The sequence below is a fragment of the Cyphellophora europaea genome (genome assembly GCF_000365145.1).
Source record: "Cyphellophora europaea CBS 101466 unplaced genomic scaffold supercont1.3, whole genome shotgun sequence".
Lineage (NCBI taxonomy): Eukaryota > Fungi > Ascomycota > Eurotiomycetes > Chaetothyriales > Cyphellophoraceae > Cyphellophora > Cyphellophora europaea.
In genome coordinates, this window is record NW_008481809.1 from 1,133,328 (window position 1) to 1,156,534 (window position 23,207).

The 23,207-nt window shown below is 53.6% G+C and overlaps 6 protein-coding genes across 6 annotated transcripts; 4 read left to right on the forward strand and 2 right to left on the reverse strand.

Moving 5' to 3' along the window:
* Positions 1–687: 687 nt before the first annotated feature.
* HMPREF1541_03318 (uncharacterized protein) lies at positions 688–6,467 on the reverse strand (the record flags this gene model as incomplete). Its single annotated transcript, XM_008717670.1, has 2 exons — positions 688–757; positions 841–6,467. The coding sequence occupies 2 exons, from the start codon at positions 6,465–6,467 to the stop codon at positions 688–690; spliced, it is 5,697 nt and encodes a 1,898-aa protein (XP_008715892.1).
* Positions 6,468–7,033: 566 nt separating this feature from the next.
* Positions 7,034–8,650, reverse strand: HMPREF1541_03319 (uncharacterized protein; the record flags this gene model as incomplete). Its single annotated transcript, XM_008717671.1, has 1 exon — positions 7,034–8,650. One exon carries the CDS (start codon positions 8,648–8,650, stop codon positions 7,034–7,036), a length of 1,617 nt encoding a protein of 538 aa, XP_008715893.1.
* A 1,268-nt stretch (positions 8,651–9,918) lies between these two features.
* HMPREF1541_03320 (uncharacterized protein) lies at positions 9,919–11,619 on the forward strand (the record flags this gene model as incomplete). The annotated part of the gene is made up of 5 exons (XM_008717672.1): positions 9,919–10,369; positions 10,421–10,459; positions 10,506–11,171; positions 11,219–11,345; positions 11,397–11,619. The coding sequence occupies 5 exons, from the start codon at positions 9,919–9,921 to the stop codon at positions 11,617–11,619; spliced, it is 1,506 nt and encodes a 501-aa protein (XP_008715894.1).
* A 2,053-nt stretch (positions 11,620–13,672) lies between these two features.
* HMPREF1541_03321 (uncharacterized protein) lies at positions 13,673–15,085 on the forward strand (the record flags this gene model as incomplete). The annotated part of the gene is made up of 1 exon (XM_008717673.1): positions 13,673–15,085. One exon carries the CDS (start codon positions 13,673–13,675, stop codon positions 15,083–15,085), a length of 1,413 nt encoding a protein of 470 aa, XP_008715895.1.
* Positions 15,086–18,764: 3,679 nt separating this feature from the next.
* On the forward strand, positions 18,765–21,005 carry HMPREF1541_03322 (uncharacterized protein; the record flags this gene model as incomplete). Its single annotated transcript, XM_008717674.1, has 3 exons — positions 18,765–19,126; positions 19,179–19,393; positions 19,444–21,005. 3 exons carry the CDS (start codon positions 18,765–18,767, stop codon positions 21,003–21,005), a joined length of 2,139 nt encoding a protein of 712 aa, XP_008715896.1.
* Positions 21,006–21,593: 588 nt separating this feature from the next.
* Positions 21,594–23,093, forward strand: HMPREF1541_03323 (uncharacterized protein; the record flags this gene model as incomplete). The annotated part of the gene is made up of 2 exons (XM_008717675.1): positions 21,594–21,699; positions 21,754–23,093. The coding sequence occupies 2 exons, from the start codon at positions 21,594–21,596 to the stop codon at positions 23,091–23,093; spliced, it is 1,446 nt and encodes a 481-aa protein (XP_008715897.1).
* Between the last annotated feature and the right edge of the window lie 114 nt (positions 23,094–23,207).

Below are 23,207 nucleotides of genomic sequence, written 5' to 3' on the forward strand. Positions count from 1 at the left end.
CAGCGGCGTTGTGTACTTTGGTTTCGTGGCAGGGTTCGTCGATGAACACAGACTTCGATAGATACTCGTCAAATCGACGATAGAGCAGAGAATAGAGTAACTAAATGACTAAACCTTTCTGCATTTCAGGCCTGTTCATCTGCCGCGGCGGAGGACATGTGTCGATAGTTATATTTCACCCAATACACAAAGAATTGCACCGAGATCTCTCATTACATTCGCTGCAAGTCCACATACCCAGAATGCGGAATCCCGCATTCACGTCGATTCCATAACATACTGCTACGCAAGGGAGGGGACGCAAGCAGCCAATTATGTTCTATAGCCGCCGTCTGGACTGCACGCAAATACGCTGATTATGAAGGTGAAGATGAAAAAGCTGCGCTTTCGTGTCTGTGCTTCGCGTCCGGAAGCAGGATATGCGTTAGTTAACCCGCTCATGCCTCACTACCCTCGACTTTTACAATAGCCATGCTAAGCTTCTCGCACGTCTTTGTAGTACGCACCACCCGTTGAGGTGGCCACCAGCCCCCAATGCAATGTATCTGGCACCTGTGACCTCGGCTGGACCCGTACCGAAGGCGCCCCTCCCGCTATGCTGCCGGTAACGTGGCTGTGGTCTCATTTAGACGCTATGGCATGTTAGTGTCCGACCACACTGGCGAGGGGAAGAAAGGGAAGAACCCACTAGATTTCAATCGGACTGATCTGATCAAAGCTGAACAGCCAGTTGCTGCCGGCTTCGACTTTCTCGAGCCTGTTCCGCGGTCAGTGCTCTTCAAATCATATGCGCCGACCCATTAAATGTCGACCCAGGTCAGCCAAAAGAGGGGTACATACCAGTCGTAAGGCCAGGCAACCAAACGCCCCTGCACGCATTCTAACAACTCCTCTGCCTCCTCAACGCTGAGAATATCGTCACTAGCCGAGAACTCCCGCCTGCTACTCCGAGTGGTCGCTCTTCTTCTGCGCTTCTGGGTGCCACCCGCAGCGCTTGTGCTGGGCCCGCCTGCGACGCCCATGTTGTGGTTGAGAACATCTGAGTACGCCATTATCTTCTCACCGCTGCTTCCCGACGCGTTCGTCTGGGGGCTGTTGAGGGGCGCGAAGCTGATACTGTCGCGCCGGGAGGCAGCGGTCGCGGTGGCATCCTTGTTACCATCCACGCTTGCGACAGCTGTGTCGCCAGCAGGGATATGATTGCTTTTCTCGTCCGTGATCCCACCACTGGAGTTGGGTTTGCTGGAATCGCTAGCTGATGTTTCTAGACGACCGGGCTCGTGCTCTGGGACAGTGGGTAGGCCGGCCGCTTTCTCATCCAATTCTTTCTCGGGCATGGTATCCCGGCGCGTCAGAACCTTACCCTGCCGCTCAGCCTGTTTCTCATTTGCTTCCTTGGCCCAAGAGCGCAGATCTTCCTTCTCACGGCGCACCAAGTCCTCTATGGGTTCCTGCCCTGCGATCTTCTTTCTGAGGGCTTCTTTGACTTCGGATCCTTTCTGGGACATGTCGGTGGGCACCTTTTTCAAATTGGCAAAATTGTTTGCAACGGCCATTGATGGGCTAGTCCCGGCGCCAGGCGGTCCTGTGCGAGTGGCCTGACTCGAAGGAACCTTGTCCTCTACGGTATCAGTGCCCTGCAGTTGCTCAAAACGCTGTTCATATTTGACGTATTGCTGGTATTCGGCCCAATCGCGGACAAGGTTGTCGGGCATGCAGCGAAAGACGGTGCGGTAGATCTTGGTGTTGTTCTCAGCAACAGCATGCCAGGTGTCTTCTACGAAAGACTCAATCACAGGATCAAGCATGCAGTCACGATCGACGAGCGGCCGACGCAGCTCGTTCATCAAGGGATGGTGTGGATGATAAGAGTCTCGAGTGTTGAACTTTGCTAGAGCCGGGCCCCCTATATCAGTATCGTCCTCTTGCGGAAGGGCAGGTAACTGAGAAAGCATGGGAAGACCCAGTTCCTCGGTGTTCATACGTTGCGTCGTCGGACGTGGAGGCATAGGCGGGTTTGGTGTTTCCATCTTGGCAACGTAAGAGGGTAGGCGAGCGTGTTCGCCTTTTCGCCAGGGCGTTGAAAGTGAAGTGTGGCCTTCGGAGTCGAGATTGGTCATGAGCACTTCCTTGGTGTCCTTGACGAGAGCAGTGTCGCGACCAGTGCCGTAGCCTTTGACCTCAATATCGTGCATGTGGTCAAAGCCATGTCCTACAACGTCCTGTCTGTGGGTGTCGTTTTTAGTCACTCGGTGATCCTCAGTCACCTTACGATTAGCTTTGAGATTGGGGTTGTCCGCTTGTTCCCAATCAACATCGTGGTTGAAACTCATGAGTTCTTCGTGTCTCTTCAAAAGCTCCTCACGCAACTCCCCACTCGAAGTTCCACGGGTGGTACGTCCAAAAGCTTTCTCAAAGGCGGCTCGAGTGCGACTATCGTCGTTGCCGAGCGGGCTAATGTTATCACTGACAGCCGACTGTGGGGACAGATACTGGCTCTCATCATCCTGTGGTGATTGAGGCCGTCCCTCGGCGGCAGCTGTCTTGTTATGTTCTTGCTCCATGGCTTGCGCGTCTTCCATGATCTTGTCAACATCGAGACCTAGATGCTCCCGCATCAAGCGCATACGCAATGTGTGGGGAAATCTGCCGACTTGATACGGTTGTCCGTTCATTCGTGACCAAAGCATGTCTGTATCGCGAACGACAGCGGCACATTCCGAATCTCGGTTCCCAAGCATAGATCGTTCGTTGATGTTCGCAGAACCTATGATGGCCACACGGTCGTCGACTATCATGCATTTCGCATGAATATAGAGCTGCTCTGTAGCTAGAGCATTGTTGGGGCCGATGCGGCCCCACTGGCGCAAGCTGTAGAATTGGATATACTCTTCGGGCTCGATATTTTCTGCACGTAGACGACCGAAGATCGATGACTCGCCACGACAGATACTGCGGTACTGGTACTGCATAATGAGACGGACGCTGGTGCCTCCCTCCTGTTCGACTGTGTTCTGGAAGCCAGGTATCAACGGAATTACAATAACCGCCCGCCATGTCTCTTCGTTCTTGTGCGCACGCGTTATACGTTCAATAAGAGCATCTCCAATCTGGTTGAATATTGTCACCCGTTCTGTTTCACAGCTTGAGATGAAGAACTGGTTTTCGATGTAGACAAAGTGCTCAGACTCTTCTATCATCTTCACATAGGCGTTCATGATGCTATGCTCTGTCTTCTCCGGAGTTCCTAAGGACCAAGCGCCAGCAGAGCGAAGGATTTGTACTTCACAAGTGCCATCGAGGCCGAGTGCCTCCAGGTCTGCCGGAACAAAATCAGGCGGGGGGAGCAAGAACGGTGTAGGCCGTGTCGGCTTTCGCTGTCGCAGGATGTAGTTCCACCGCTGTACAAAGTGCCTAGTGAGATCTCGGGCTGGCTGGCCAACGACTTGCATCGAGATATCATGCCACGGCATACGGGCAGTCTTCTGTCGGTTGTACATCTCTTCGTAAGGCTTGTTGAGCTCGTAAAAATCTTGTATCCGAGGATTCGAATAGTCTTTACCCGGCCAAAGCTGGCAGTGGTCTGCATCTTTTGGCTCTTCACTGGGCTCGAAACCGGTTGGTTTATCATCAATCAGAGTGTGCTGAGGAGTATCCCACCTTCCGAAACAGAGGTCGATACCACCAACAAATGCAACAGTGTGGTCGACAATGCATATCTTTTCGTGGTGAGCCCAAAAGAAGGTGTTCTGGCGAAATTGATTCGGCGACCGCTGAACGAAGACGTTGGGATGCAGGTCTAGTAACGAGAACTTGGTGTATTGGGAGTCGATGGGAATGGCAGATTCAACGTTTCGGTAGACGATGACAAACACTTTCACACCTTCTTCAGCTTTTCGCTTGAGAAGTCGATCGAGACGCCACTTCTGGCTGATAGCTGGCGGTCGTCTCATGTACAACTCAGGGCTGAGCCACCAATCGTGGATATAGATGACGTCTTTCGCCTGATTGAGGGCCCTTGAAACAACCCACATATAGTCTCTTCCATCAACTAGCCACTGGGCGAAACATTTTGTTCTCACCGGCGCAAAGCTGTCAAATCTAGTTGGGTCACACCACGGTGAAACGCTCACAGTTGAACGAATTGACGCTTCAAACTGGTTCAATTGCCGCTCGTTGCGGGCCAGCAACTTGAGTCTTCTCTCGCTATTGTAGAGCTTGAGTCGGTGATGTTGGGGATGCTTTGCCGTTTCACGAGCAGCTTCCGCGATTTCTTGTGCTTTAGAGCCCTCTTTGATCCGTTTCCTATAGGATTGGATGCGAAAGTCGGAATCGAAGAGAAACACATCGTATATGTGCATCTCTTCCGGCGAGTCGACGCAGACCACATAGCTGTGCCTAACCAGGAACCATTTCGGAGCGTAGCGTCGGGTGACAGTCTTGATGTTTTCTGGTGTCAGAACTTTGCGAAAGTCGACTCCTTTTGCGGACTGGATCATCAGATACCCTTCTTTGCCATGGTAGCTACCTTCGGCTGCTAAACGCATGCCCAGAGCCGAGACTTCAAGAAATTTGCACAAGCGATTGCTGTCTGCCCGGAAGAGCATGAAGCTGATCATACGCTGGAGATATATCTCAAGCCGTTTGCGCGCTTGTTGCCGTAGCCGTTCGGATACAACAGGATCACGTCCAGAATTGTCGATGCTGGATCTGCGGCGGATGAGTGCAAAGGATGGACGGTTCCAAGGTCTTGGTCGTTCTGTGTCTGTTTCAGCGCCTTCCTGTTGCTGTTCATCGTCCTCATCATCTTCCTCGTCGTTGAAACCGAAGTCTTTTAGAAACGGGAAGGCTTTGCGGGGGAACTTTGGCATCTTCTCGCCAGCATCTCCACGACCTTTGAGCTTTTCTGAGCTGAAGTGGAGCTTGTATCTGGCATGTAAATTTACAAAGTCTCGCAGCGACCGATTGATAGTCCACTTCATTCGGTTAATGCCGCTGCCGTACTCGAGCTCGATCCTGAAGATGATATGGCGGTCTCCAGGCGTTGGATTCTCAGGGTCTCTGAACCGATCCACCTCAGAATCTGTGACCTGCACCTTGAGCTGCTCGAGCAGGACTGGTACCCTTCTGTTGTTGTTCTCGTCTCTCTGAAACATGCTGGCGAGCATCAGGGCCGCTGGACCTCCAGCTTGAAGTTCGGCTAATAATTGTGCTGACTTCTGGTGGTCCTGCGTCCGCTCTTTCTTCTTGCTCTGCCCTAAAGTTTGTATCTTCTGTCTGAACTGTCGCCACTTCTGGGCACTGAGTGTTGTACCACGTTCGGTAAGCATTTTGCGACGAGATGTTTTGGGTGTTTCAGATGCTTCACCGTCTCTTCCAGGTGAGCGCTCACGTGCTGAAGGGAGCGTGGTTAGCATACGCAGGCCAGACAGAGCCGGTCTGCCTTCTCGATTTTCCACACCTGTATCACTGGGTTTCCGCTGACCCCCGTAACTGAGGCCGCGAAGGGGATGTCTGGGCGTCCAGGTCGCCCCGAGCTTCTGTTTACGTCCTTCATCCTCCGACACCCCTAAGTGATCGTTGTGGGCATCGTTATCCGTCGCCCGTCTCGTTAGTCGGCCGGGATGCTCGACATCGGAATGCAGAGGTGCACTGACGAGCCCAGACCTCATGGGACTGTGCGGCGATGGTGGGGCGGTGTCTATCTCATCGACGAGGCGGGACCTTGGTTTGCGGCGCCCTCTCGAAGGGCCCGTTCGCTCATTGTTTGTCTCTGCTCCGCTCTCCTCCGCATCCGCATCAGCGTCACTATCAGCCTCTTCAAGAGTTGCGGACAGACCCGTGCCCTGTCGGGGAAGCGGAACAGATAGATGGCCGTCTAACTCCTTCCCGTCGCCGGACCTTGCGCTTACATTACTAGGGGTGCGCGTATGGGCGAAGCCTTGAGACGTGGCGAGTGCTCGGAGTTTCGAATACAGGGATTGTGACCTCGGCTCTCCACGGTCTATTGCTGACACCGGTGGTGTCTCCTGGCCTGCATCCGCGGAATCGTACTCTTCTGTGTTACCGGAGAACTGGACGCCTTTCCGCCCAGTCGGAGGCGTCGCAGTGCCGTTTTGATCTGCATCTCTTTCTCCTGTGTGCCCATTGAGGCTCACCGGTGACTGGTCGGATAGTTTCGACCGGCCTGGTCTTTTCAGAGCCGAGAATGGCTTCGAAGTAGAGGTTCGTGGTGAAGTGCGATCGGGAGACTCATCGTTAGGGGTCCGCGCAGGAGGAGTCGGGGATAGGAACGAGGTAGCATCGCGGGCAGGGGTTCCTGACGGCGGGACTACCGAACCTTCCTCTTTCCGAAGAGCATCATTATTGACACCTTCACCCAAGGACTCCGTATTGGTGTCCAGCTTCAGCTCCGGCGGAGGCGTTTCGGTAACTTGGGGTGGTGAGGCAGCAGTCGTTTCCGCCATTCGCGGCGAACGGAGATGATGGAAGCCCAAAGATCCTTTTAACGTCCCATGAATGCCAGTGATACCCTCTCGATTGCGGAACAAGGCAATTCGTGCGACCGCGACTCAGAGGCGCGGCTCGAATAGTTTTAAGACGCGGAGGAGGCGTGGTCCAGCATGTGATACCTAGTCCTCCGGCAAGCGTTCAGGGTCGATGCAGTCAACTGGCCTGGGCAACGACGTCTCTTTCGTGAGATGTAGGGCAATTAAATGGGCACGTTGTACCGGCTGGGCCTGCGGAGTGATCACTGCACCAATATGTCTTTGTTGCCAGTTGACCCTACAGACGTGCCCAGTGGAGTTAAGATGGAGCCAAATCTGGGAAACGAATCTCGAGCCGTCGACTCAGCACTGCAGCTACAGGGGTCCTCCATGCCCCACCCACCTCCCCCAGCACATTACAAGCACAGTCTCGACCATCGTTGCCATTAGGTTACTTAGAGGTTTGTTTCTTCAAGCTGCAGTCTTGCACGTTCATACGTTAATTCGTGGGGTATCAAGGTCGGGCTCAGAAATCCCGCTACGCTTCATTGCACTGTATCGTGGTAATGCTGCCACCAGCATCCCATACAAGAGGCCACTACCAAATCACCCATCTTCAGCCCCTCATCCTCCAGTATCAGCTTTCCAAGTTTCGCACTATCACCCTTGAATCCTCCTCCGGCCTTTTCACGGCCGAGCTTCAGACTCAAGCGATAGTTCTCATCGACAAGCTCAGCGCCGCTAGGCAGCTTCCGCTCGACTGCATTATCATCGCCGGAAGACTTGCCTTCCCGTAACTCTCGCAATAAGTGTTTCGAGTCGTGCTTGAGCATCTGCATGCTTCGACGAAATTGCTCCTTCTTGGATTTACCGATGAGTTCAGATATTGGTAACTTCTCAGGCTCCGATGCAGACTGCCGGTTGGCTTCTCTCGCGCGCAGGATCGACCATGGGAGATTCAGCCGGAGCTCTGCCACACCAGCTCCTTGCTCGCCGATTGCATTGCTGTTTGTGGGGAGAGAGTGCCTCAGACGCAGACTCTTGCCATCAACCCCGTTACTGAAAATGCACATTCCTTGCCATGGCGAAGTGAAAGAGTAGACCTGGCGCGGCTTCTTGTTGCTCGATCCTTTTGACTGTTCGCTGAACTCGTTGGAACTGACTCGTACGTCTTGCAGGCTTGTCTTCTCGTCGGCAACAGTGCGAAATCCGACGTATCGCCAGAACGGGTTGCCCCTGGGCGGAGAAGGGGATCTCAGTAGATCGAATGAAGCCCGCTTGACAGGCGAGGCAGTATCCGGCATCTGCGCAAATCGTGTGTATCCAGGGCTCGTGAGCGTAACTTCGACAGGCTGCAGGGGTGATAAATGATGGCGCCGAGTACCTACCCGTATGCTACCCACATTCCACTGAGCACCCGAGGTCGGATCCCGTCTAATTAACGTCAACTTGGTGAAGTGGCTCGGAATAATATCCGGAGATGGACTACTTGGGCTCTCTTGCCGTGTAAGCGCAGACAGAGTTGCTGCATCGAAGGAAGGTGGCTGCTCAGGAATCTGAAGTTTGGTAGGAATATTGGCGGACTCGTCGACAGCATCGCGGGGAGACTGATTATCGTGATATGCGACTCCTGTCGAAGGCATCGGTCTTGCGCCACGGGGCTTTGACTGCTTTGCTGTAGTGTCAACCCCTAGTCTGACATGGCTACCTCTTGCAGCATATCGATCGTACTGCTTGTTACTATTATCGCCCGCGGGTTGGAAATCGGGGTAGCTTTTGGGTGGTGTAGGCGGCCTCCGTGAAGGCGGGTAGTTGGCGAAACTTGTAGGTGGCAAAGGCTTGCGCTGAATGGGAACAGGAGGTGGTCTGTTTTCATCGGAGGCCCGTCGTTCAGCCTCGAGCGATTGTTTGACTACTTCATCATCGGCGGTTTCGACGTGTAAATAGTATAGACTCGTCTGTATCGCATCGAGGCTTATCGAAGCCTTCGTCGGAGGTTTTAGAGGCGTTAGGACAACGTCTCTACTGCCAGGCACCCGGACAATGTAAAGTACGAGGGGCTGATGCGACTTGTGAGTTGGATTGCGGGGATACTGGGGCGGCTGCGACAGTAGTGCGGTCAGCGACGCCAGAGAGAGAGCTTCAACAGTCGCGGTGGTCATCGGTATACAATTCGACAGCTTGCAGATGCGCCCTGGAGACAGCGCATGTCGCGGGAAGATCTGTGTGAGAGTTCAAATTGAGAAACAAAAGTGAATAGACTTAGGAAACAGTGATGCCTGGTCAGTCAATTTCCCAAATTGGGGCAGCCAGCGACAGCGAGTCACATAAGGACACCTTGGGTCATTTCGAGCATCATTGGCATCATTTGAGCTGCTGCGGTGGCTAGAGCCAAATGTAATCCTCGGAGGCTGTGTTGATGATGGAAGTCCTTGTCTTTTTCTGACCTTGAGGCAAAAGGCCTACGTCAATCGCCTACGCACCCTCGTACTCCTAACATCATCTTACAACAATAGCCTCCACTTGCCCCCGTCAGCGCCACCAGAGGTCGACAAAATTGACGAGCAGGCTCTCTGCTGTAAGTTCGCGGGGCCTGCCCGTTAAATTTGAGCGACTCTTGTTGTAGGCAATATTCTGTAAGACCAACACCAGGATATCACCCGCTTCCTGCGCCTTGTACCAGGCTTCTGCTGCTTCACGCCTCGCTTAACGCCTCATGGCGGCGTAAATGAATCCCTGCTACCGAGTTGGTGGAGTAGGGATCTGCACGACAACCGCCCAAGGATGTTGAGCATCCTCAAGCGGATCATGAAGCTCATCGCCGCCCCTTGTCACGTCAGCTAGCCCGGGCAGCGCTTAAGGGCTCAGCGCGTCAGCGCTATCTCACCGTCTAACTCCGCCCTCTCGTCGCCGAGGGCGATCATGGCATCAATGCCGACGCCCATGTCCGGGGGCGTCTTACCCGCGATCTGTGCCAACGGCCAAAGCACGGCGGACCGTTGTCTTTATCTTCCCCCACTCCTGCAACATCAATGCCCAGAAATGCCCAGCTCGCCGCCTCCGCCCCCAGCGCTGATAACGACCACTCCTGAAGTGCAGACTTACCAGTCTGTTTGTGCCAGGGGCGGGAAACGTGGAGCGATCTGCACCGGTCCCAGTTCTCCGCAAGCTGGGCACATCTTCCGGCTGTTTCCCAGCAGTATTGCAGGTCGCACAAGCGACCTTCTGGAAGTTCTTGATCTTGACAAGGTCTTGGTTGATCCAGGCACGAGATAAGGTCTGCCTCGCGCGGGCAACGGTATTGACGCGATAAATGCCAAGGTAGGTCAAAATATAAGTTGTGCAGGCCGCCCCATCATGCTCAAGTGATGCTGTGACTACTATTTCTAGGCCTTGTGTGCACAGGACGTGAGTAGGACTTTACACACTCATGGCGGCAAACGACAGCTCGGCGCCATCATCCACCATAGACGCGGAGAAGGGAGGTGGCGGCTTCAAAGATGACGTGGTTGCTACACAGACAGATGTTGAGACGGGCCTGGAAATCAACACAGTCGCTGCAACCGCTCTGGTCCGCAAACTTGATCGATGGATTATCCCACCTGTGATGCTGCTTTACTTGTTCAGTTTCCTCGACCGCGTTAACATCGGCAATGCTCGCCTCTACGGCCTGGAAGCAGATCTCAACATGAGCGGCAATCAGTTTCAGCTAGCCGTGTCTCTCCTTTTCGCCACCTACGTGCTTGCAGAAGTTCCGTCGAATATGGTTATCAAGAAGTTGAAGCCTTCTCGCTGGATTGCGTTCATCACCGTGGGATGGGGCCTGGTCGCGACCTTGACGGGCGTTGTTCAGAGCTACGGAGGTCTTCTGGCCTGCAGATGTACGTCGAGACGTCAAGATTGAAGAAGCAAATGCTGATCAAAATTCGTAGTGGTGCTCGGCGCTCTTGAGGCCGGCTTGTTCCCCGGCAGTAGGTATCACTGTGATACCAATCTGATCTGGCTGACACGGTGCAGTGTGTGTCTATTTGACATTCTTCTACACGAAGCAAGAGATAGCTCTAAGGATCGGCTATCTTTTTGTATCTGCGGCCGTTGCCGGCTCCATGGGAGGTCTCCTCGCCTACGCTATTGGCTTTATGGATGGCACGGCTGGTTACAGTGGCTGGCGCTGGATCTTCATCATCGAAGGGATTCCGACCGTCGTCCTGGGCTTCCTGGCCTGGTTCTGGCTTGCAGACGACTCGGACAGCGCTTATTACCTAACCGAGGCCGAGAAAGAGCTGAATCGGGCTCGTAAATTTCGCCAGATCGGCTACACGGTTTCAGCAGACGAATTGCACAAGGAAGATGTTATCAAAGGTATCCAGGACTGGAAGATATGGGCTTTTTGCTTCGGAATGTTTGGTATAGACACAATGCTTTACGGCTATTCCACATTCCTCCCGACGATTATCAGAGGTATTGGCAGCTGGTCTGTGGCTCAAGTACAGGCTCTGACCGTCCCATGCTACGCTTTGGGAGCTGGGACGTACCTGCTGGTGGCATACTTCTCCGACAAGTACCAGAAGAGAGGTATTGCGGCGGTGACTTTCTGCTGTGTTGCAGCCATTGGCTATGGAATACTCATGACAGACTCGTCGCCTGGAGTCCACTACTTTGGATGTTTTGTCGTTGCTTGCGGTATGAGATCCAGCAACACCCGAGAAGTGACGCTAAGCAAATCGCAGGCCTCTATGTTGCAGTTGGCATTCCTCTAGCCTGGCTTCCGACCAATAATCCAAGATATGGCAAACGAACCTATGCCACAGGTATGCAGTTGACATTCGGAAACTGCAGTGGTATCATGGCTCCTTTGTAAGTGGATTCAGCGATATTTCATAACGAGCACACTAACAATGAGACCAGCCTTTATCAGACACATGAAGCGCCCCGCTATATCCGTGGACATGCTGTGACCCTGGGTGTGGTGCTGGCGGCTGGGGTCATTTTCCTCTCAATGAGCCTTTACTTCATGAGGAGGAACAAGGCCCGCCGGAACGGCGAGGAGGACTATCTAATGGAGGGGAAAAGTGAGGAGGAAATTGCCGAGATGGGTGACGAGCATCCAAGATTCGTATTTACATACTAACGCCAATGCATGTCAGTTAGTCTAGATAATAGATTCTATATGCTTACTGCCAGAGGTAGCTTTACATACGATCAATGATTCGCTCTTGGGTAAAGTGAGAACCACAGTGATTGATGATCGTCGTTTGCTGTTATAGCCAATAAGAGTCTTGTACGAGTGTGGTGTGTTCGCGGAAGCCGAGCCATGGGATCGCAAAGGGCTGCCTCATAGTTACCAGAGCCTGACAAAACTGACGGGGAGGCTCCGTGAAGTTATACCAGACCACACGCAGAAGCCTCTGTTGAGAGCCCAGGGAGCCTATGCATCAATTTGTCGACCCCTCTTTCGTCATTGTGGGGGCTGCTCGTTGGTAACTGACATATAGTGACATGATCGAGGCCACTTGCGCGTTTCTGCGATATGGCATTGTTGCTGCTCCAAGTTGGGCACGGAAGACTCAACCGCGCCGATTGAAAGTGGCTCGCCCTATACATACAACTCCCACTCACCCGAGATGCAGGTCTGAGTGATCAAGTAAGACTGAACAGGAGATTGCCGAACGGGGTGACGAGCATCCAAGATTTGTGTTCATATCTTGACCATTTTGGATTACCGACGTGGTGGGTTCCGTTGTACTTGTGCAGGGGTGTCAAGGTGTTAGAAGACGAGGGCACGAGGCCCTGGGTTCTCGCGTAAGGGGTCATCCACCCAATTGGCAAAGGGTCATCTGTCCATGCAGAACCTGTCACTGTTCATGATCGGAGGGCGTCTTCAATCCTTTCCATCTTCCCGTCTAGCTGTTGGTGCTTTATGCTAGTGACGTGTCACAACATCACGAACTGATTGATTGGTTAGTCAGGACAATCACTCGATATGAGGCGGTGGGACTGCGGGACTTGATGAAGGCGCCCGGCATCCAATCCCACCTGTACTGACCCAGGCCGCTGTCTGCCTGAAGTCTTGGACGAGGCAAAGGCAGAGCTCGGCGGCTTTACACACAGCAGGCAGCTAAAGAAGCGCCAGAGGGGCAAAACCAGTCATTGCACCGGTACGACGAATACTCGTGGCTCATACGGCGCCTCCACCTCATTGCATGGGGGCCGTGTTCGACTGTGCCTGAGTCTTGAATCTGAGGGACTAGCACACCGAGGTGCGCGACCATTGTGACTGTAAGCAGTATTTTGCTGAACACATGCACTAGGTGTCATCCTAAAGACAGAGCATGATTCCAAGACCCGGTCCATTGAGCCTATTGCAATCTCGATCCCTATTGCTCGGTGGGTGGAACGAGACGAGCGTTGGGGTCTCCTGAGCCAACCGCAGCATCATTGGGCGCGGGAGCATTAGGCCTTTGCCCCGGTTATGGTCAGAGAAGCCTGGCTGATGGATCCCGGTTTCAGTAGGTCATTGGCTGACGAAGCTCGATCAGCAGCTGTGCAAGCTCGCTATTGGAGGCAGGGCATCAGACAGTGGCCAGAAGCAGCCCCTTGAGAGCCCAAGACCAGCCGCGACACGAAGCACAAGTTCCTCCCGGCGCCAGAATCCACAACAAGGCTGCTTTATCATTGGCAAAAGCTGCCTCACTGCACCTGAATTTAATTCCTCTCATCAGCCCACCCCGCCAATGTGGGGGATATCACTCATCAACATTCTCGAATTCCTCAACCAGACCAATTTCGAACCACGACATCGCCAAAATACTCACCCCTGAAATTGCAGGTCTTCGGCGAAATAAAACGCCTGACGGAGGCCGTTACAGTTCGCTAGGCTTCGGTAGAGGACCGCAGCCGTTCCCAGCAGTAACCTGGTCCAGTGTTAGTGGGGCCAACTTGGCGCTTAAGCGATTTGGGTGCCCCAATAACACGCCCGTCCCGTTCCTCGCCGTTCCTTCAACTTATTAGCGTACCTTCACCAACAACACTCTCTTTGGGTGACGACCACAGTATCTTCTACGCGACCATGCCATCCACAAGCTCGAACTATCCTTACACAGTATCTAATAGTTACAAGGGGTAAGATCATACTTGCTTGACCAGGCAATTGTCTCACTGACGTCTTCAACAGGGGCCTCTACATGCGTCAATACTCTAGAAACGTTCGACGCGCCTGGGATGGCGAGGACTACCGACCACCCAAACGCATGCGACTGCAGGATGATTCCACATCGACCGAAACGCGGCAGCCTGTCCACGACAAGGAAAATGTCTTTGATCTTGAGGACAACCTCGAACGCGCTATTCGCGAAACCAGCATGACCGCGCTCTCTTCCTCACCTTCACGCAAGAACAGTACCGTCTTCTCAGGCGAATCGCTCGAAGACGATGGCGCCAGTACCATCACGCCTCCATCTTCGCCGCCACCTCTTCCTGCCTTACAGCTTACACCTCCCAAAACCAAACCGCGTAAGCCCACCTTCGCCTTCCTTGAGAAGTCCAAGAAAGACAAGCCAAAACAGCCGCTCAAACGCAAGCACGACGCGTCAGCAGCTCCTCGACGCGAGGAGTCCGAACCTTTGGTGGAAATACACAATTCATCCAACATTCCGACACGCGCAGAGTCAACAGTGCCTTCGTCCTTTCAATCCATCAATGGCCCGTCCCGTCCTACGCCCGCGGCCGCGGCCGCGCCTACCTTCCCAGGTCTTATCAAATCTGCCACACCAAAATCCCTTACTCAGACGCGTCTTGATTTTGGGCAATCTCTTGCGGCTATCACTTGCACCGCACCCGACTGCGCCATGACCTACACTCCCTCCTCGGAATCCGATACCACGTTGCACGTCATGTACCACAACCGGCACAGCTGTGGAATTGAATTAGGCAAGCCGTTTCTCAAATCCGCCATGAAGTGGTGCTACGAAGTCCCGAACATTCCCGGTTCCGTTGTTGTGGTGGACCGTAAAATCTCCCTTCCGTCCCGCAAAGTCGTTCAGAAAGTACTGGAAGTTGTTAACAAGGAGCTGGGAAGTGTTGACATATCTGAGGAGGAACTGTGGTCACAACGACCAGTGCCCGGTGACACGGATGAAAGCCGTAAGTGCGACCGCTACAAAGCATTCCTGCACGTCATCGATGGTAAATGCGTCGCCATTGCACTCGCCGAGCGAATCAGCAAGGCCTACCGTGTTCTGCCTTCCGTGACCTTGGAACCAGTTGAGAAGATGGATTTGGACAACAATACTGGTGGTGCGCCCGCTGTGCAAAATCCGCAATACCCGACTCCAAGCCCGGTGGAGCATCATGCCTTGAATCTGTCTAAGGAACAGCACCCGGCAGTGGTAGGTGTGAGCAGAATCTGGACCAGCAAGGCGTTCAGGCGAAAGGGCATTGCCAACAACCTGTTGGACTGCGTGGTCAACCAATTCATCTATGGAATGGAGATTGCACGAGAAGAAGTGGCTTTCTCTCAGCCCACCGATGCGGGCGCCAGCCTTTCAAAAGCATGGTTTGATGAGCCAGCCGGATGGGGGGTGTACGTGGAGGAGTGAAAGACGTGGACTCAGCCACGAGCGAAGGTCCGGTGTCCCGTGGCTATGCTGTGGCGAGAGCAGGCTGGGGGATCTTCCTCCGAGACATTGTTTTACTATTACGACTTCAAACAAATTCTACGACTTCGGCGTGACCTTCGCGGGCAGCTCACAGGACGAGCTGATGAGGGGGGTGCAGAGAGTCAAAGCGTTCACTTTGCGTGTGAAGTCGGGCACGGATATGGATGGCGTGGACGAAGCACACTGGAGGGAACGATTGCATAGTTGACATTGCATTGCATGAGTGACCGGCAGCCAAGATCTGGAAAATCGAGTCAACGTTTTCCTGGAATCCTTGGGATATGGGCTTCCAGAATAAAACGGTGGAATGATTTGTAACAGCAGTACAGACAAGACGAGACATACAGACACCAAAAGGCAAGACGGGCATCGGGAGAAGGGGCTACTTCGAGCTTGTAACCTTAGACTCCCATGAAGACGGAGAAATACTCGCGAACTGCAAGCACATTGGTGCAGTGAAGAGAAACATGCAGATAACACGAAATGTGAAGATGCAATGATAGACCAGAACCGTACGTCCGTCTCAATGCCTACTGTGTGTACTCCCCTTTGGTTCAAGTCTGCTACATCTTCCGCGCCCCTTTGGGATCCTCGATCGTCTCCATCGCGAGCTGTACTGTACAATTAATTCCTTGGGAGCAAAGTCCGGCTGCTGACACTTCCGGTTCGGTGGGGAAGCCGGCGCCACACCACCGTTGGGTGCCGGGAGGGTGGCGGCGGCAGCCTTAAAGCGTGCAGGCTGCTGCAGCGCGGGAGAGTTCAAGGGGGAGTGGAGATTTTCGATTCAGACGGCAGACGGCAGGCAGTGCAGTGGCTGTTTATGATTTCGATGCAGGTGGAAAGGGGGGGGGGGATAGGGGTGGAGTGGGTGTGCGGGTGACGAGGCTGTCAGGCTGCACCAAATGGGCGCTTGTAATTGGTTGGTATGGCTGGGGGTTTTCCTGCTGGTCGAGTCTTTGTTGTTCACGGTGGATAAATTGTGTTTGGGCAGGCCTCTTCCGGGAAAGTATAGTGATTGGGTAGTCATCACGAGACATAGTGGTTGCTTCAGTCGAGACGTGTGCGAAGTTGGGGTTGGTCAGAGCGAGTTCAGATGCGAGTTGGTGGCAGCCTCTGTATTATGCACCAGGGATCAGGCTGCGAAAGAGCGCGAGAGCTACTGGGGGGACGATGCAACGGATTGCTAGCGGCGAGATCAACGTCTGGCCAGCGAAGAGAAGTCCGAGCTACTTGCCTGCACGGCACGGCGAGAGTTGACGCAATTTGGTCCTCAGGCTCTCTCTCGAATAGATGGCTCATCTGAATGGTCAGAATATATTTGTTTGCCTATGGCTTGGGACGGATTGATGCATCACCCGTGGTCGACAACATTGATGGACGGAATTCCCGGATCATCGCAGCTCACACGTAGCTATCTCTATTGAAAACTAGGTGAGCCTCACCGTCAGCTTTGTGGACCACTCGTGGAACGTGCTGGTTACAATCCTACTACAGCCTCATCATGACCTGTGGAGCTCTGGGACCCCCTGCAGGTAGAATAGGCCGCGAGTATTGTTCTGCAGCGGGATCTGTCCTGCAGCGGGTCACGATAGCTCACCATCAAAGTGCGATGTTGTATTCCATTATCGTGGTATGGCTGAAGGTGGTGGACTGAACGATCAACACATGTTCTAGAAACGACCGGATCAGGCGTGCCGGAAAGAAATATCAAATATCAGAGTGCAAAGGATGACGGCATGTTTACTTGTTAGCCTGGACTCTGGCTTGCCTTATTGACGGAGTTAGGGATTCCGTTATCAAGACTAGTAGCGGCTTGAGCAGCCCTTAATGCACGCCAGTAAATAGAGTACGGCTCAGGTGCTTCAGGCATGGGAAGCTCTATCGCACTTCTCCGGCAGCACTGGACAGAAGGTACGTTCTTGCATCGTCTCGTGTGCCTAATAACACGGTCAACAATGCGATAAGACTACGAGATGCTCTTAGAGACGCACTGCAGCACTATAAGTAAGTATAGATAAGGTAAGGCGTCGGCCGCCAAAACACCGCGGGTTGCGTTGCCAAGGGGTTGGCGGGACTCGAGAAGCAGGATATTCAGAGTCAGCGGTGTGGTTGGCGTGCCAGGTATGAGCCGGATTCCCTGCTTGGAAGGCTCCGACCCGCAGAAGCGAACGGCTGCATAATGTAAACGATCTAAACGAGTAGGCATGTTCGTGCGCTTGCCTGTTGTTATTGCAGAACCTCCGAAGCCAGGTAGCAAGAGAGTTTCATGGTGAATCATGGTGAATCATGCAGAATCATGGAGATAGATCATGTATGAGATAGCCTTACAGCGATTTGCAGTGCAGTAAGGCTAGATGGGAACACCTTGTTGAATACAAAACCTCCAACCTCGCAGTCTTGATTGGCGCTAAGGGTATTGACACCCCGGCTTGGTCAATTTGCACCATTTGACAGCTGTATGCACAGTGGGTGGCGGGAGAAGCGAGAAAACTTGGCGCATTACGCGGCCACGATAATGGGTCCTCTTCGGTGCACGGAGTACGGAGATGTCAATTCTGAATCGGTGTCGTCCCACAGAGCGACAAGCTGTGGCAAACCAACTCACAAACAGGCATTGAGCAGCATTCTTTGGTCCACAATGCGTTTGAGAAATGTGGTTCTCGCAGTGCTTCGCCGCAGCTTGACGCGTTTGCCCTGAGGGAAGCGAGACTCGAACGACGGCAGATCTTCACCGGACAGTGGCAATGGAGCACGGCCCACCATCTCCGGGGCTATGATCATTGGCTGCAGGAGTTGGCGCCGTCGAGGGCGATAAGAGACTCTGTGTCGTGGATCGACAGTGTTTCGAGGCTGCTTGGATGACGACAAGATTCAGATCAATTCACCATTAGGTCCACAATGGTCCGCACGCTCAAGGTAGCACTGTTCATGTGTAGATTCCGCTGCTCGTGCTAGCCAGAGTCCCGGCTGTTGGCATGCTGGCTGCCGTGGCCCGTGGTCTGTTTGTTCAGCTGCGGCGAGACTGTGCTGAAAGTTCTGGATCTAACTTTGCGAACGAGCTTCTTTCGTTCTCTTGTTTGTGGTGAGTAAGGCACCATGTCAACAGGGAGCTGCATCAGATCCAGCGGTTCTCCAGCAACGGTGGATCTTCAAGAAAAATGGCTGGCCGAGACGCGATAGGCACTAGCAGCGACACATGCATGCGAATTGGGAGTGGATACGAATTTGCCCTTTTCTTCCCCTAAAATGTCTAAGCTAGTCCGATAGATGGGCGGGCTTGGATTGCGCATTTTCCTTGGATTCAACCAGACTCAGACTCCGGACTCGCTGCACTCTTTACACACCACCACCCTAATAGTCTTTCGCTTGTGTGTTTTTTCTGTCTCTCTCGACTCGTCCGTGCTTGTCTGCGACAAGACCTCGGTGTCTCCAGCAGATGCGTACCACGCCTTCTGCATCGCTCGTTCCACGCAGTGTTTGAAAGGAGGGTCCCTTCCGCGCATCACTTGCTCCAGACTCGTCACGCATGTCGGAGCGCGCCTCGCCTCAACTCGTTCCTCACGCCCGCCCACCTAGTCACTCGTTTCACTGAAATACCCGCCCTCTACCTTGCCCCGAAATGACAAGGAGGTTGACCATCACTTCTGCAGAGATGGGCAACCTGGTCGAGCGGCCCGACCTACAGCTCCCCGTCAGCGGCGACGCAACTCCCATCAAGCAAGATCACTTCTGGCCTAGGACTTCCAAATGGCAAATCTGTATGCCTCGGTTACGCTTCATCGCCAAAATCCTGGCCTTCCTGCTCTTTACCCTCCTGTGCCTCAAGATTCTTAGCCAAGGACCGCCGAAGTCTCGCGATCATGGGCCGATCGCCCCTCCACAACCGCCCGATAACCCCGAGCAGAATTTTAGAGAACCTACAGAAGCTGAAATGATTGAGAGGTCCAAAAGAGAGGACTGGATCTGGAAGGACTATGATCTGTACGTCACTTCTCGTGTAACTGCAGGTACCACGAACTGACGCCCACCCCAGTCACCACGGGTTAACCCGAGGCCTGACCAACCTCAAGACTTGTGTCACCGAAGATCCCAACTGCATCGAAACAGCACCGCAACTCGTGCGCTACAACGGCTATAAACACCTTGCCGAGGACGAGTCTGAGATCGTGTCATGCATTGGTCCGCGTGGGGTGCCCATGAACGAAAGTGATGACGACGCTATCTGGGCATACCACGGCAAGGCCCAAGGTAAGCCAGGACCCCAAGCCGTCCACCTCGCAGCAGGCTAATTCATACAGGCGCGGTCGACCCTATTCTCGGCTCCTACGAAGCTGCTGGGCTCGATGGCGATGTCTCCTTTGACCGCATTGGACGCTTCCAGGCCTACGGTCTTGCTCAATTCGATGCCGCCGACCACGAAGAATTCCGCCTTGCGGCCGATGTCGAGTGGGACAATATCCGATGGGGCGATTTACAAGACAAATGTGTTACTGCGAACAAGCGACGCTTTAAGCCCCTACAGGAACGGAAAGATAACTCGATCCAGTACTCAAATATCCGTACGCCAGGCGACGATACAGATCACAAGGGTCCAGCCCAATCGAAAGATCCTGGCTTGGCCACCAAAGTCAAACGGACCGCCATCTTGATCCGAGTCTGGACCGGCGCGAAATGGACGGCTGACGCTGTCATGAACATCCGAGCCATGGTTGCCGAAGCCTCGTTGGCCAGTGGTGGAAAATACCAGGTATTCATCCTCCTGCATGTGAAAGATGAAGGTGTCCCGCTCTTTGTTGGCGAAGATCAGCCAGACGCCACCATCAAGAAATATGTGCCGCCTGAGTTCCATTCCATTACCGAAGTTTGGAATCATGCTCAGATCCGTTCGCTGTACTCAAACATTGCAGAACATGCCTTTGTTGGAAGATCGCCATGGATGATCATTCAATGGTTTGCTCGTAACCATCCGGAGTTTGATTTCTTCTATCAATGGGAGTTTGATGTGCGTTTTACCGGTCACTACCTGGACTTTTTCGAAGGCGTCTCAGAGTTCGGCAAATCACAACCTCGCAAGGGCATTTGGGAAAGAGCTGGACGTGTTTACATTCCATCTTTCCATGGTGATTACGATGGTCAATTCCGTCTATCCACCAAAGAAGAGGACCCGCATCATATCTGGGGTCCTGTACCGGTGGAAGGAGTGAAGCCGCGTGGTCCGAAACCGCCCCATAAGGAGATCGACGACAACTACGAATGGGGTGTTGGGGAGGATGCGGACTGGATCGGGTTCCTTCCTAGCTTCAATGTGACAGGGACTGGATGGTGGTTCCGCAACTACCTCTGGGGCTACGCTCAGGGCAAGTCAACACCTCGCAGAGCGACTCTCATTGCTCAAGGACGAGTCAGTCGGCGTGTTCTTGAGATCATGAACTACGAAAACGCCGAGAACGGGCATCACATCGATGCCGAAATGTTCCCCCAGACAATGTGCTTACACCATGGCCTGAAGTCAACGACGTACCCCCACCCCGTCTTTGCCGACCGCCACTGGCCAGCCGATGCATTGCAAACAACTTTCAACGGAGGGCCATTTGGCCAGGCGGGAGGCCACTGGAACAGCACGTTCAGCAAATGGAACGAGTACGCTTGGACTAACATGACCTGGTACTACAGCTCTGCCCAAGCTATGCCTATCTTCCAACGTCTACTTGGAATAACGGCTCAGGAGATGGGTGGTTCAGAGTGGGAAGACGTCTACGGCAGAACCATTGTCCGACCCATGTTGATTCACCCTGTCAAAGGAGCAACAGCATGGCAATGGTTCGAAAAGGGCTGGCACCAAACCAAAGACGGCAAATAGAGGCACATAAAGCAAAGCCCTTGTCGATATCTCGCCTGCACGGTAGGCTGACATACGCGCCATGACGGAGTTAGGGACTGGATCGAATGCGGCTGGCACCATCGAGGCCATTTGAATTTGCATAGAGGATCATGACCATACAGCATTGACAAGCGAGAAATGAGGCGCACCATTACAACAGGGGAGCATTGCATCACACCATATCATGTGGATGTTACATTGATACTCTTCTGAAGGAGAAGGAGAGTGTAATTCTAATGTTCAGAACAGAGGATGCAAAATCCTAGGGCATACAGTCAGCCACCCAAAGGGCATACAATAACAATCTTAGGTAGAATCAATACAAGTGAAGATGCATGTTCTCAGTAGTCTCTATACGGACTACCTGGCATAAGTTGCATGTGCTTGCAAGTCCCCATATGATAGTCTTGGCCCAGATAGACGTCAGATCCGTCCGCCTGCGGAGGCTGACCGCGCAATATACGCATCCTCTTGTGTCGGCAGGTTCTTGCAGACTTCGGTTCTACCCACGTGTGGCTGGTGAACCACATCTAAGCCTGGTACCGTATTGATGGACTCCCCGGCCTGATGTCCAACCCTTTCCGGCGCAGTAATGGCGATGACAACAGGTCGACTTCGGATCCCACCGGGACCGAGGGTACAGCAGGCCCTCCACTATCTGTGAACACTCGGAGTGCGTGAACTGCTCCAGGCGTATGCTATTGTCATGCTGACTTCGTCGCCGCAGTTCCAGCATCGCAAAAACATGTCAACTTCGCGAGTCCCCCAGCCGTTCCCATATCGCCTGCGTCGTATCCTTCCAGCCCCGAAAGCACGCGCCAGTCTCCCGGCTTTCACCACGCGCAGCCAATTTTACCAGAGACAAGTAATTCTGGTCAGGCTTTATATCACGACCCTTTTCAGGAGGAAAATCTACATGATGAGCATGACCTAGTCATCGAAGAAGCGCTGCGGAACGCTCGACTTAACAACACGCTGCCTGCCGGCTCAGTCACTGGAACGACAGCTAAACAGGCGAACGTCAGAGACACACTGAGTCGCTTCTCGTCGGCGCCGAGGCGGGCTGACACAAAGATTGAAGACAGCGCGAAGAGGCCGACAATGGATGTCAACGCATTCACTAGGATGTTGCTGACCGGACAGAGTCGGAATGCCAATGCTGGCCCAAGCGCCGCAACGCAGCCGATCAACGACAGTGGTTCAAGTACCGACACGGCTTCAATATCACAAAGATCTATATTCGACGCTGGGACTCGGCCAGTCGCGGAATCGTCAGGTTCATCATCTGAGACGGAGCGAGACGATGAGGGTGTGACGCTCAGCAAAGAACCCCGCAAACCACCCCCACCGCCCAAACCACGGCATGGGAAGCCTGTAGCTGATTCAGAGCCCGCCGCGGCAGGAGATCTACGCCGGACGAGCAAAAGTCTGGACACCGAACAAGGACTTATCCAAGGTACAACGGAAGAGACGGATGCGAGCAGCTCTGATATCAAGGGCTCGAAGAAGCCTCCGCCGCCACCACTCGCTCGGCGAAAGAGCCAGAAGCAGGCTACAAGTAGACCTGAGATTACGCGGAGCAGTTCATCAAAATATTCGCTGTCAAGCGACGCCGAAGAACCGCTGAGTCCTCCACCTCTATCTGGAAAGATGGCCCCGCCTCCACCCCCACCATCACGGCGGCCGAACTCACAGTATGGGCGCAGGCTGTCAACAGACCTGCCAGCACCACATGAACAGGACGAAGAAAATCCCGACATATCCTCCAGTGCAAGGCCGCCATCCTCCAGCAAACGAACATCGCAGCCCTCACTAGGAACGCCACCACCAGTGCCCCCTCCACGCAAGAACCGAGGCTCAGGCCGCAGCAGCATGGACAGTCAACACCGGCCGTCTATGTCGGCACTAGGGATGACAGCCGGTTCAGCACGAAATAGCTCGGATCTGGGAAGGACTGGCAGTGACAGTCGCAACGTGTCGGGTAGCTCTACCGCGGCCGACATTCTGGCAGACCTTGAAACCCTGCAGCGGGAGGTAGACGCAGCAAGGGCCAGTGCCGGGCGTTGATTGAGAAGCAAGCATGAATACCAATATTATTCTCTTGCATGTACAGTAGGCCACTATACTCTAGCTATCGCACGCCTTTAGAATATGACGGGAAATACTCCCGTGGGTAAGAAG